We start from the raw sequence: 14,059 nt of genomic DNA, 5'->3' as shown, positions 1-14,059 counted from the left end.
AAATTGACTGGAGACTACCACTGTTACTTATCACATTACGCATTTGAAGCCTTTGCACGGCAAAGTATGAGATCTTGAGCCTCTCCGCCTATGGCAACGACAACTGATTCAAATACACGAGATAAATAGATCACAACTGTCTTCAACCTTATCGAGAGTTTGGCAATTCGATAGCCGCGGTCTATTTCCAACTAAATTTGTTGTAAACAAAACACGTCTTAGAGGAATACTGAATCCAGGAATATCTGGTCATAAATGAACTGGGCAGATGAGAGCTAATTTGTTCTTTAAAGGAATGAGTCAGAACGCAAATTCTCAACCACACACCGTCACAGATGCATTGGAAATTTAAAGCACAGGAACATCTGCTGCTGATAGTAGTCAAAATTTGGTAGGGTAACATTGCAGCTGCCTACAAGGTCTAAACCAAATAATATCTAAAAAAGCAATCCAAAGTTAAATTGTCACATTCTTTTTCAAAATCCATTCACTTGCATTTCAAGTAACCTAAAAGTGCATTTCATTGCAGACTAGCTGTTTGAACAAACTTTTGTATACAACAGGAGTTAAAAGTAACTGCAAGCTGCACAAAGTTGCTGATGTTAATCTAGAATCTGTCGGCTGTCACCACTGTCGGTTGAGCTTCATGATGCTTTCTAGCAAGATAGGGACCCAGTCTCACAGCTTCATGCAACTGCATGTAATAAGGGAGGAATAAGAGAAAATACACAAGGCAGCATAAACCGATTCAATTGATTGGTTGCTTACAGAAGATTAGAAAGACTGATTCTTATATAGGTTATAAAGAAAGAACAATTATTTGCATTTAATGACCAATTATTTTAGCAATTTTAGTTTTCTGTTCTGCTATAATTCCTTTTGATGGCTTAGCAACTCTAACCCACATAAGCCAATCCACATATACAGAAGACTCCTAACTAGAATACATGGATCAAATTATATATTTGTAACATGATTTATGCTCCAGCTTGTATGTGTTAGGTCTGACTGGCCGAACTAAATTAGTTAGGGATCCAGAAAACTTTTCCCACTCTTATTTAAGCAAAAGGAATGAAAAGTGATTAGTATAGAGCTGACCTTTGCCGCAATCCCACCAAGCGCTGGGTCGCTTGAAAGCTTACTTGACATGTTAAAAGCCGTATGGATAGCCTTGCAACAATTATATCTTGCTTCCATGCCTGAACAAAAAGTTTCGTTTATAATATTAGTTTGAAGAAAATTATTTCACACAGTTGACTTTCGGAATCGAGAAGAAGAGAGGAGCAGTAATTTGAGTCCAAAAGAGAACCAGAAAACATATGATCTGGTAAATTTTGAAATATACAACTCAAATTAACAAAGAAAAAAAATAGAACATCTACGTTGTCATACAGGAAAAAATAAAGAGATTCTGGTGCTGTGGTCATGAAATGGGTGTGTATCCTGTCAATTTCACTCTTGAAAGCACATTTAGTGCAGACGTGCAGTGACCACAAATTATAAATTCAGCTCATCCAGATAGGTATTGGTTTTATTTTCATAATTCAATATTACACCAGCGTCAATGTGACATCAGCTGGAGCACAGTTTAATAGCAATTTCAGAGGAAGGCACTCATTTTAGGAAGGCGCTGATTCGCTTCAACTTATCAAGGAAAACCAAATTTCATGTAATTACTATTTATAACTACTTCAGTATTTCATTATAAGAATTGCAACTATACACACAATCTGCAGGCAAAGGTGATAACTTGACAAGTTTTAAAGTCTATGAAAGGGAAACTGAAGGGGAAAAAAAAAAGGACTACGAAAGAGAATGACCTATTTTTGTGGTTTCAGTAGTGGCATCAGTCACTATATTTATTATCTCTTGCTTTGAGCAGATCTCCATGAGGCACCATGGGCGAGCCGCCAACCCGGTCAGCACTCTATAACCCTGCAATAATACATCCACCATAAATAACAAAACACGGTAAATCTTTATATTTTCAGTAAGGTGAACTTTTTTATGTCATTTCTATTTCCATTCTCTATCTACATTGCCACATATGAAGCATCAGCATATCCTTGTTCTTTCAACAATTTTAAGAGGTAGTGTGTTGTGAAGAGCGATTAGCATAACAAAGCAATACAAATAAAGGAAAGTCCAGTAAAAGTAAATATCATAGTTTCAGATGATCTATATAACATTATTGAAAATTACTTCCACATAGCTCCAATTAGAATATCTGTTTAGTAGTCATTATATAAAAACGGTGGCCTAACTGGGGTTGATAAACTAATTCCCTGTTCATAAAATTTAATAGCTGATGCATTCCTAAAGGAAAAGAAAAAACAAAAACAAAAAGACCCATAATTCATGATTTTAGAAACCTCACCGCCAAACGAGTCTCGGGATCCTGTTGGAAAACTGAGAGGAATATACCCTGTCAATTGCATTGAGAACTGAGTACAACTCCCAAGTATCAAAATATAATAAACTTGAAGTGATTTGATAGATGACACTTTTTGACTCGATCAAACAGACCAACTTTTGCACAGGCCACCTGCACTCAAGCGGCAGGGGCTTCTTGACTGGAATAATAATATCAAACAGTGCTTATGGTTAAAAAAGTAAGAGAGGACAAAAAAAATTGCTTACTGATGGTGTCAACTTTGAGCTCTTGGATGCGGTTTCATAAATCAAGCGTCGTAGGCTTTCTTCTGCATCACTAGTCAGTATTATGCTGTTCTCAGAACGAGTTTCTCCAGCGATGTTTGCAAGGGCATGCAAGGCAGCCTGTATTTGCCATAAAAATAAAAATTGAACATCAAAGAAGTGTCAGACAAGGTAAAGCACAACGGGTACTATCTCTGATCATCATCAAGAATTGCACAAAGTACAAAAAATACAAAATATAAAAAAAAAGATAAAACTGTACTAGGTATACTATTAGGAAACATCATAGATTCCCCACTTTACAATCCAAATATTCATCTTATTTTGGCAAAGAAAAAAGTCAGCGGAATAGTGGATACATCGATGAATGAAATCGAGCTCCAAGAGATTAAAGAAGCTCTGTATGAGACATGAATGTGTAGCAGAAACAAAGATGATATACTCTCTGTACCTAAGGACGGCACAAGTTCTGTAGAGTCAATAAAACACGAGACATATGTGGCCCTCATAAATACTGGGTATAATTCAAATCGTTTAGCTTTTAACTATGACACTCCCCCATCTTTATTTTAACTAGTAATCAGCTATTTCATTGTCAACAGCCAACAGGAATCATAATATAGCTTATTCCTCACTCGCTATCTTTAAGCGTTCATAACCTTGCATTACTTTTTTGGAGAGGTGTAAAACATGACCAATACCTTATTTCAACGACTACTTATTCTCCTCTCTACTTTTATGCATAAATATATTGATGATAAAGACTAATAGGTTGCTAAATTAGTTATCACTGTGGGAGTATTTCAATCAAGGATCCAAGAATAAAAGGTTAGCCGAAGCCAAATTCACTAGTAATTGCCAGACAGCCACACACACACACACACACTTGGCAGAACCTTTCAAACTGAATCAATTGGCAAATTTATACAGAATAAGGAACAGAAAGAGGGGACGGAGGGAGAGGGACCACGGGGTTAGAGAGAGAGAGAGAGGATGATGTTAAAAAAAGCAACCAAAGGATGAAAGACAAAAAAAATATATCTATATACACAGTGGTAAAAAGAGTAGATGCACTGACCAGTTGTCTACCGTGTCCCTGCCTATCAAAGGAAGAATAGATAACATGTCTTGCAGCTGGTGGTGAGCTTGACAGTAGCAATTGCGCTCCTTGCATTGCTAAGAGCACCCAGAAATAATAGCTATCAGTATTGAGTTCTTAAGGAACACATAGATTTGTTCCACACTATAGAATCTGATTTCCAAGAGTACAGCAAGTAGTGCATACTTACATGACCCTATTTGACCCAGAGCTTCAAGAGCAGATTCACATTCATCTGTATCATGAGTTTCTGATGAACTAAGTATTCTATCTATGGCAAATACCACAGTCTTCGCGCCTGCAAAATCAAGCAATCACTTACTACTCTTCCTAAGAATTTAACAATTATATCATTATTCAGAAATAACAAATCTCTAACATTTAGCCTATAAAATTATCCTTTATTTGATATTCTCAACATGTTCCAAAGAGAATAAATTGCATGCAGAAAAATAAAGCAACTATATAGAATGCATTAGACTCAATCCAGCATGGTAAACATATTCAAGTTGCATAAGGTGTGGTAAAAAGATTATGTTAGTGTGGCTATTTCAACCTACTACCGACAGTTGGGGGAAATTGCAACTAGTGAATTTCAAGCATCTTTACTCAGGTGGAAAATTACCAAGCAAACAAGCTGGCCAACAGAAGTTATCAAAAGAGCATTACATCATCTTTAAGTGTCAACTAACGGAGCATTTGTGCTTCTTTCTCTCTGGGCCAGAAAATGGTATAATAAGTGCCTTAAAAGTGTAGGGGTGAAGTAAAAATGAATTGTTCTTCTAGGACATGTATACAGGCTTTTAATGAGTCATAATGCTAAAGGCAAAAGGCTTAAGTGAATCTTATTTTAAAGAGAATACAACAGTTTATAGTATTTCAAAGAGAAAATCACTTCTCTGGAAATGATGTAAATGGCAATTCTTCAAATTAAGAGTCCCCAATCATTTGTAACACTAGAGAATAAATGTAAATCTTACTGGATTCATCAGACAAAATGTAATTCTCATTTGACAGCAGTCTTCCACTGATCATCATCGCCCTTGATTTTAGAATTGAGTCCATTGACTGGTTGCTAAAATGCATACAAGTGAGCTGTAATATTGTGTCTATCATAGTTTCTAAGAAGTTAAAATGATATAAAATGAAATTGATAATAAGAGCATATTCGGCACAACTATATACCTTATTATAGAACTAAGCAGCTGCAGAAGGGTGCTTGTTGACAAAAAAACTCTACCATGCTTGATCTCTGATAACTTCATCATTTGATAACATGTAAAATCAAGATTTAAATCCCACAAAGATAACTATCGAGGAAAAGAGACTCAAAACAAAAACAAGATCACAGAAGTTTGAAATTGTCTACCAATTTTAAAACAAAATTATGTATTTGAAAATAACATTTAATCAGAAATAATCAATAAAAAGCAAGAGCCATTTTTCTTTCATACTTGTCCTACTTATTAGTCCTAGAATATTTTTGTGGACCTTCTCTATTTCCCATCTGCATATTCAAATTTTATTCATATCAGACTGCTGAATTCTACATACAAGCATACAAAGCTTGCAGGGAAAAAATGGAATGCACCACCAATATAGCAACTTAAGAGAGAGAAAGCTTCAAAGAATGGCATGTGAATTGTGTGCACTGCATCTCCAGAAAGAGAGTGAGAGGGAGGAGGGGGACTGTAGATAATCAATGACCAACCTCATACAAAAGCTCCATAACATTTAAGGTTGCAAGGGTATCATTGGAGTTAATTTCTGCTTCGAAAAGTCTAAGTAGATTTGACTTTGAAACCACTGATGCCACATGGGGGGAGACAGAGAATAACTTCACAATTAAAGCCAAAATTCGAACCCGTCCCTGAAAAACATTAATATGATTTAGGATAAGGAAAAGTTGAGCAGAGAAAATACATGACTAAGATCAGAATAGATCATGGAAGTTTGTACAAAGACCCTAAATGCGTAGAAACAAATTTAGACTCAAGTAACTGAGACAAATCTATCTAAGAATTTAAGACAACAAAAATATCCCAAATTCTTATTAATCCGGAAAAACAGAACATAATTGTAACTACTTTTACAATGTCTAATTATGTGTAAAATCACAAAGTACCAATCACCCTACCAGTGGTGAGCATTCAGATGCTAACTTTCCAAGATGTGTAGCTTCATTGGTATTAGCTGGGAAAACAATATCCTACACATGACAGCAAAGGATTTCAATATGCTATCACAGACCATAATCAATGTAAGAACATTTAATAAGTAGCTCAAAAAATGCTATAATCATACTATGCCTGCTGGACTACCAGCTATATTCTTTATTGCTTCAGTTGCTACAGTTGTAACTTGTTCATTTCTACATATTAAAAAGAAACATTGTCAGAAATATATATCCATGAAGTAACTTACAAAAATAAGATAGGAGTCGGTAGAAGCAATTTGACCCAAATAGATTCTTATCAAACAATAACAAAACCAAGTTTTGATCAAACAATAAAAATATTGAAACTTACCCATTGATGAGGCAATCAAGCAATAGAGGATATATATTGTTGTCAATTATAAGATGTGCAGAAACAGCATCTCCATTCACACTTTCGAGAAGGCGAGTAACCTAAATGTGCCATTTAAGATGTCAGACTAAATAACTTGAAATACACTATATTACATTAATTCCTAGCCAAGACACCCAAGAAACAGATGGAAAGCAATATGCCACAACATACAGAACTAAAGAGATATCATCATAAAGCAAAGATGCATAACGAATAATGATACATACCGTTTTACAAGCTAGAGATTTGACTTTCTGAGAATCTGCCGTCAGACCAACTTGTATGAAAGGCTGAAGGAAAACCAAAGAGAAATGCTCAAGACATTCTATATACAAATGTTTCTTCCTCTTTAGTGAAGATTAAGCCTCTTCGAGTATTAAATTCTTTTAAGAGGTCTGGCATTCCAATGTTCACCGATAAGTACTAGTTAAATTTTAATCGAATTCAGTAAAACCCCGGCATCATTTTCCACAAGAAAGTAAGCTGAATGATCATAAGCAATAACTAATCAGTTCGCTCCAAAATGCAGGCATACCATATACTGTGGGATGAGAGAAGCACCATATCTTGTTTTGAAAATACATTCCAAAACAGCAACCAAGGTATTTTCTAAACCAGGCACATCGGCTTTCGTCTGTAAAGCACTGCAAGCAAGAAACATAATCACTCCACAAACTTTCCCAGACAATATCACTACACAAATTCCGCCATACACAAACACAGAGAACAAAAATCGAAACCGAAAACCAGACGAAATTGAAATAAAAAGAAATTCGAAAGCAAAGAAGGTTACTTGAGGATGACAGGAAGAGGGAAGCGGTCCAGAAATTCCTTGGCTGAAGCGTCGGTTTGAACTCCTGGAAGAAGAGAATGGTGTTAGTTCAAAGAAGTTGATGAAATTGAAATAGAGAAGTGACCGATCGGAAATAGTTTACCGGGATAGTTTGCGAACTCTGAAGCAGCTTCGAGAAGCTGAGCTGGATCGTCGACCGAGAATTCTTCCTCCATAGCCTAAACACTCACTCGCACTGAACGTACACTGCGTGTCTGTGTGAAAGAGAGAGAGAGAAAGAGAGAGAGAGCGGTGCAGCAATGGGCATTAACACGCGTTGAGTAGGCAGCAAGACACCTGCAAATGACACGCGTCGGTGATTTTGTGGATTGGGTCAAGATGTGGAGTCCAGCAAAGTAAGGCACAGATGGCCCAAATGTTCTTTCCGCCAATGGCCCAGACGTATATATAAGTGTTCATGGGACCGGATCACCTTGACTGCTCCAATGAACTCTATGTCAATTTGCATCGGAGAGCTGCTGGTCCGCTACTTTGTTTTTTTTTTTGTAAAAGTAAATTGAGAATTGGAATTGGTCTCCTCATTTCATTTCATAGTCTCTTTATATAGGGAGAGAATTACAACGGAAATATCAATTACAATGATGACATTAAATGCTGATTGATCTGTAATTGTGCTTATTGATGGTAATCGCTGATACCTTGATTCTCTCTCCGTCAGTCGCTTTGACGAAGGCACATAATATGTTTTTCCTTTAACACTCCCCCTTGTGCCAAGTCAAAGACGAAATGGTGCATAAGCTGTTGTCTCACTAAAAACCTTGCCAAGTAACAATAAAAACCATGTGGGACAAAAAATACACCTTGGTCAGAAGAAAAGAGCACAACGCACATTTTACATTTGAGGATGACATGTGTGTGTTAGACTCCCCCTGACGTCTACACCTCCCCCTGATCCTTACATTAATCAAGGAAGCTTGGAAAGTCTTCACAATCCTATGTTTCTCAAATGTGGCCTTAGGCAGTGATTTGGTGAACAAATCTGCCACATTCTCCTCAGACCTTACTTGATTCACTTGAATCTTGAGGAGGGTCTGTTGTTGCTGATTGTAGGAAAACTTTGGCGATATGTGTTTTGTATTATCACCATTGATATATCCTAGCTTCATCTGTTCGATGCAAGCTGCATTATCTTTATAAATGCAAGCAGGCTCTTCAGTGGTAGAACTCAAACCACTAGTCCCTCGAATATGTGTAATGATAGCTCTTAACCATATACACTCACGAACCACCTCATGTAGAGCAATGATCGGTAGCCACAAGGGTTTGCTTGGTTGATCTCCAAGATATCGCCTTGTTCCCAATGGTAAATACATAACCAGTTTGGGAACGCCATTTATGTGGGTCAGAGAGGTACCCAGCATCAGCAAAACCAACCAAAAAGTCATTTGGTGTTTCGGAGTAGTGAGTGGCGCTTTCGCCATCAACATTTCCTTTAGGGATTGCAGTTCCATCTGCGGACCCTCTTGTCCCTCTGTAGGGAAAGAACAGTCTCAAGTTAATGGTTCCTTTTAGGTATCGGAAAATGTTCTTGATACCATTCCAGTGACGCTGCGTTGGCGCTGAGCTAAATCTAGCTAACAAGTTCACTGAAAATACAATGTCTGGTCGAGCACATTGGGCTAAGTACAATAATGCGCCTATTGCATTTAGATAGGGAATTTCAGCTCCCAACACCTCTTCGTCATCTTCCTTTGGACGAAATGGATATTTCCTTGCATCCAAACTTCAACCGATTATGGGAGTGCTAGCAAGATGCACTTTGTCCATGTTAAATCACCTGACTTTTGGACATACACAGCCTGGTGGATTAGTATTCCACAAACTCGGTGTTCTAGTTCAAGGCCTAGACAGAATCGAGTTTTCCCAAGATCCTTCATCTCAAATTCAGATTTCAAGTAACTTACGGTTTCTCTTATTTCATCAAGAGTACCTATTATGTTCATATCATCGACATATACAGCTACAACTGCAAATCCGGAACTTGTTTTCTTTATGAATACTCAGGGGTATAATTCATCTTTCTTATATCCCTTCCCAATCAAGTGGTCACTTGGACGGGTATACCACATCCGCCCAGATTGTTTCAATCTGTAAAGTGAGTGTTTCAATCTAATTGCATACGCACTCCGTGGTTTAGAGTCAATTGACTTGGGTAATGTAAGGCCGGCCATTAGGCACTTTCATATATATCTCTGAATTAAGATCCCCATAAAGATATGCAGCAACCACATCCATGAGCAGCATTTCTAGTCCTTCGGAAACTACCAAACCAACTAAGTAGCGGAACGTTATAACGTCCATTACGGGAGAATATGTCTCCTCATAGTCAATTCCAGGCCGTTGTGAGAAACCTTGCGTGACAGGACCCGCCCCGGATTTCACCTTGAAATCCGAAGTGGGCCCTACGGGTCCACCTTAGAAGAAATTCTTCCAAAAATTTGCAGAACCTCCCCTAAAATAGACTACCCAAAACCTGTAGAAATGAAATTTACACTTCTAAATCACTCATCCTTATTCTCCTGGAGCCATCCTGCTCCCCAAACACAACATCGTCCAATTCACATAACACAAAACGCAACTTGAATAACATTAAACCCACAGGTAATCAGAGCAATTCTAATAGAAAGGTAAACAAGGAAAACCTAATTCAAAGGCAAACGAATAAGCCATGTTGTCGACTATGCCTCAACTCCATGTACGCTCGACCTCACTCTAATCTGGCCTGCAAACTGGGCATTTGAAACCGAAAGGCCCAGAGGAAAAGCATTTAAAAACCGTTAGAGTGAGTGGACGAAAAATAACCAATCTCGAAAGAAAATAATTATAAGATTTAGTGCTTTCCCAAATTATCCTCTTAAAAACCAAGCATGCAGTAAGATCTTAAAAACACTCTTAATCCTTCTCTTTACTGAAATCTCAATCACGTAAAATAGAACATCTCGAAATCTCTTTAAGATCTCAAATCCCTCAAATACATAATGATATTTCAAACATCTCGTTAAATTACTCATATCTCAAAATGGACGATGACTAAAGGGGACTGCCGATTAGCCATCTCATGCCACCTGGAGGGAACTGTCGACCAGTGACGCATCAGAGGGGACTGCAGACCAGACGAGGAGGTGATGGTTAGAGGGGACTGCCGACTAACCATAGGTAGTTAGAAGGGATTGCCGACTAACTAGCTCATATCATCTGGAGGGGACTGCCGACCAGATGACGCATCGGAGGGGACTGCCGACCGGAATATTCTGGAGGGGACTGCCGACCAGAATATTGTCTTGAGGGGACTGCCGCCCAGACTATTACCTGGAAGGGACTGCTGATCAGGTAAAGCATGCATGCGTTGACTTATTTACCTCCTCAATAAACTGGATTCAATCACTTTAAGGCAATTGCTTTCGGAAAGAACTCGATATTAATTCACTAAATCCTCAATAATTCATCGAAAGCATAACTCAGGAATATCTCGATAACTCAAACCTCAATATCTCAATAAATCCTCGAAAGCATAAATCTCATACTCGATAAATCAATAAATGCTTTCGGAAAGAATTCTCAATGTAACTTCAAAGCTGATAAGTGCGGAACTCAAAACTCAAAAAATCTCAATAATTCCATCGTGCTCTAATATTTGATAAATCATTCGTATTCGTATATCATCATATAAATCGATATTCGAAATCAATATAATTCTCATAATATTTTCTTAATCGAACACTTCCCGAAATCATTTCTCAACTCAATAACTTATAACTAACTATCTCGAAAATCTACTAAAAGCCCTCGGGAAGGAGTTTCAACTCTAACCTCGTAATTCATAAATAAATCTCAATAAACCAGAGTTTATAAAATCATAAAACTTAATAATTCAAATAATAAATTAAACCTCAATTAGAAAATAATAATATACTGCATGCACAATTAATTTAAAATAAATGACAAAATACTGTTTACTCCCTATACTTATAGGGTTTCGACGTTTCAGTCCCTGACGTTTCAATTTCACCTAAAAACTCCCTAAACTCTCCAATTTCACCCAATTAGTCCTTACCGTCAATTCTCCGTCAAAAACTCAGTTACTTTGCTAACGTGGCATGCTTTTCACATTAAAATGACTGTTATACCCTCACTGATAAAAAAAAAAAAAAACTCTCCTTCTCTTTTCTTTTTACCTGTTCTTCTTCCTCCGTGTCCCTCCTCTTCAGCCTTTTCTTCCTCCACGTCCCTGCTCTTGGTTGTTCATGCAAAACTCATTTACCCAGAAGGCGAAACCAACGGGAGGAAAAAGCAAAGCTTATACTACCATCAATTCAAATCCCACACATCCCAATTACTATTTAACAAATATCCACAACCAACATGAACCCAGTCTCTTTCCCGAGACGAAATTTGAACAAAACAAGCAAACTAGCAAATCAGAGAAAACAAATAGAGTCTTACTGACGTAGCATCAATCTCACAAGAACTTATTCATATTCAATTAAATCCCTGATTCAAACTTCAACCACCAACATATATACCTGAAAACCACAAAGAATTGAAATTTAAAGTATCTTGCACTGAATCAGTTTTAGAGGGTTTTGCCATAGTTCTCTCTGCTACCCACGATGTCGGCCATCTCCTTCCAGTTCTTCTGCTATAGGTTCCCTCTGCTCAGCTTCCATTCCGACTTCTGCAAATTCATCATCTCAAATTGTTCATATTGCACGCGACCACAACATGATTCAAATGAAATCAACTCTAACTTCTAAACTCACAATCCACAACTTCAAAAACAAAATCAAACAAAATAAGTAAACCCAAACTGCAATCAACTTGAAAGATGAACTATACAGTCTTCGACTACACAAATACAAAATGTTGATGAGAAATTTTACCATGGTGGTCCAGTGGTATAGGAAAGCGGGTCCAATTATTCGAAAGCTTCAAAATCTGAGCGATGAAGCTGAGAATTTCATTGGTAATTCTTGGCACGGAACCGCCGCCGTCTTCTTCCGAAAGCTCCGTTCCAAACTGGCATCAAGTTAGAAGCCAATTTGGAGATTTCGGCGATGGAGAGAAACGAGAGGCCTGTCTTGAAGCTCCTACCCAATTCCGCAAGATTGTTTCGAACTCCCAAGAGCGCCGGCGACGGTGAAGGTTGAGAATCGGAGGAGGGAAAGGGGGATGACGACGGTGGAAAGTCCAGCGAGGCCACAAGTAAGGACATAGGACAAGTGAGCATATCCATCCAACAGGTAATAAGATTTAGCCTTTGGATTGATCCCGATGCTGATAATCACAGCTATGATGAGGCCGTAGATCCCAAGCACTCCAGCCATGTCCACCGGAACAATCGATTTCATGACCAGCTCCTGCCGCATCACTCCCATCGAGGCCACGCCCACGCCACTCTTGGTGGTCCAGTATGCCGCGCCCATGCCTGTGGCAAGATCAGAAATTAAATCAAAGTTCTAGGAAGAAACGAGTAAAATCAAGGGATCTGAGATCGGGGAGGGACTTACAAGAGAAGACGAGAGCTGCGGCGGTGATGATGAGGATGGAGACGAGAGAGGGGAAGAAGAAGAGGTAAAAACAAGAGAGAGAGAGAGAGAGGAAAAAATAAAAATAAAAATAAATAAATAAAAAAGAAAAGAAAAAGAGAAAGTGAGGGTATAACAGTCATTTTAATGTGAAAAGCATGCCACGTCAGCAAAGTAACCGAGTTTTTGACGGAGAATTGACGGTAAAGACTAATTGGGTGAAATTGGAGAGTTTACGGAGTTTTTAGGTGAAATTGAAACGTCAGGGACTGAAACGTCGAAACCCTGTAAGTATAGGGAGTAAACAGTATTTTGTCCTAAAATAAATGTCCACTCACAGTACTATTTAGGCGATCATGCATACGAGTTCCTTCATCGAGTAATAGCTCGGTATATCGCCCTGTACACAATTATAATTTGTGAATATCGATTCGGCAATTAAATACGATTCTAATATCTTATTCTCCTAAATCAAACTTCCAATTTCTTTTCCAATTTAATTCAACCTCACCCTTAATACCAACTCATTAGTTTAAAGGTTCTAGGGCAGAACCGAGAGAAATCCAACGGCCGGATTCTCGTAATCTAATGATCGACAACCTAAACTTCAGAATTACACAATCGATACAAAACTCCTTCAATTTCCACCAAACTTCTCATATACAAGCTCTACAATATTGATAGGATTTAATTGGCTAAAAACAAGAATTAAAAACCTGCCCTATGCGCCTCCACGCGCCATCTACAGTGGCAGCGAGTGGGCCCCAAGCGCCGCCGGCCACCACATCCGATGGCCACCAAATTTCATCCACAACATCATCTCAACATTCTAAGCATCTTTCACAACTACAACAAATCCAGAAAATGACTAGAAGTACCTCAACAATTAAGGAGAAGTTTGAACCCGAATTGTGAATAGTAACCCAGAATTTCAAATCTTCGATTCGACCTCCACACTGCAAATCGTGGCTCAAGGCTTGGGGTAACATGATCCTTGGCAAAAACCGTACCTTCGACGCCGGTTTGGTGGCCGGAATCGCCGGAAATCGACTAAACCTCCGTTCAGCTACAGTAATCTTTGCGGCTCAATTCCGAGCTCCTTCGGCCGAGCCACCGCAAAACACTACCACAGGTGTGACAAGGAGGAGGAGGCGAGCTTGCCGGTGCTCGGATTCCTTCGTGGGTTTGCTGGAGAAGGGAGAAATCGGAGGAAGAAGAAACCAGACCAAAGAGGAAGAAAGGGTCAGGGGGAAGGAGAGAGAAAAGCCGGTAGGTTTTCAAAAATGGAAACTTACCACAGTAACTCGGCTATTTATAGAAAATTACCATGAACAGTAACTTTACCTTTTCGGTT

At 38.5% G+C, this 14,059-nt stretch overlaps 2 protein-coding genes across 3 annotated transcripts; both read right to left on the bottom strand.

Annotated features, from left to right (window-relative positions):
- Window positions 1-409: 409 nt before the first annotated feature.
- On the bottom strand, window positions 410-7,416 carry LOC112167536. 2 transcript variants are annotated; one of them, XM_024304565.2, is made up of 17 exons: window positions 7,263-7,416; window positions 7,121-7,184; window positions 6,863-6,971; window positions 6,555-6,617; window positions 6,286-6,386; window positions 6,062-6,128; window positions 5,895-5,966; window positions 5,469-5,627; window positions 4,943-5,016; window positions 4,738-4,832; window positions 3,948-4,055; window positions 3,737-3,834; window positions 2,641-2,778; window positions 2,378-2,425; window positions 1,821-1,935; window positions 1,099-1,199; window positions 410-694 (listed from the first exon to the last, which is right to left on the bottom strand). In XM_024304565.2, the coding sequence occupies exons 1-17, from the start codon at window positions 7,333-7,335 to the stop codon at window positions 608-610; spliced, it is 1,572 nt and encodes a 523-aa protein (XP_024160333.1). In that variant the 5' UTR covers window positions 7,336-7,416; the 3' UTR covers window positions 410-607. The 2 variants fall into 2 exon arrangements, with proteins under 2 accessions (XP_024160333.1, XP_040362393.1); XM_040506459.1 differs by lacking the exon at window positions 2,378-2,425.
- A 4,792-nt stretch (window positions 7,417-12,208) lies between these two features.
- Window positions 12,209-12,660, bottom strand: LOC112203534 (V-type proton ATPase 16 kDa proteolipid subunit). Its single transcript, XM_024344493.2, has one exon. It carries the CDS (start codon window positions 12,601-12,603, stop codon window positions 12,268-12,270), a length of 336 nt encoding a protein of 111 aa, XP_024200261.1. The 5' UTR covers window positions 12,604-12,660; the 3' UTR covers window positions 12,209-12,267.
- Between the last annotated feature and the right edge of the window lie 1,399 nt (window positions 12,661-14,059).

Source organism: Rosa chinensis, chromosome 5 (assembly GCF_002994745.2).
Source record: "Rosa chinensis cultivar Old Blush chromosome 5, RchiOBHm-V2, whole genome shotgun sequence".
Taxonomy (NCBI): domain Eukaryota; kingdom Viridiplantae; phylum Streptophyta; class Magnoliopsida; order Rosales; family Rosaceae; genus Rosa; species Rosa chinensis.
Note: the sequence above shows the minus strand (reverse complement) of the source record. Positions and strands in the feature narration are given on the sequence as shown.

Bases quoted from the DNA above. Each gene is read 5' to 3' on its own strand.
- LOC112167536 (XM_024304565.2), bottom strand. From the start codon at position 7,335: ATGGAGGAAGAATTCTCGGTCGACGATCCAGCTCAGCTTCTCGAAGCT. The intron at 6,129-6,285 runs GTAAGTTTCAAT...TTTAATATGTAG, and splicing joins CTTGATTGCCTCATCAATGG to AAATGAACAAGTTACAACTG. The intron at 695-1,098 runs GTCAGCTCTATA...TATTACATGCAG, and splicing joins TTGGTGGGATTGCGGCAAAG to TTGCATGAAGCTGTGAGACT.
- LOC112203534 (XM_024344493.2), bottom strand. From the start codon at position 12,603: ATGGGCGCGGCATACTGGACCACCAAGAGTGGCGTGGGCGTGGCCTCG.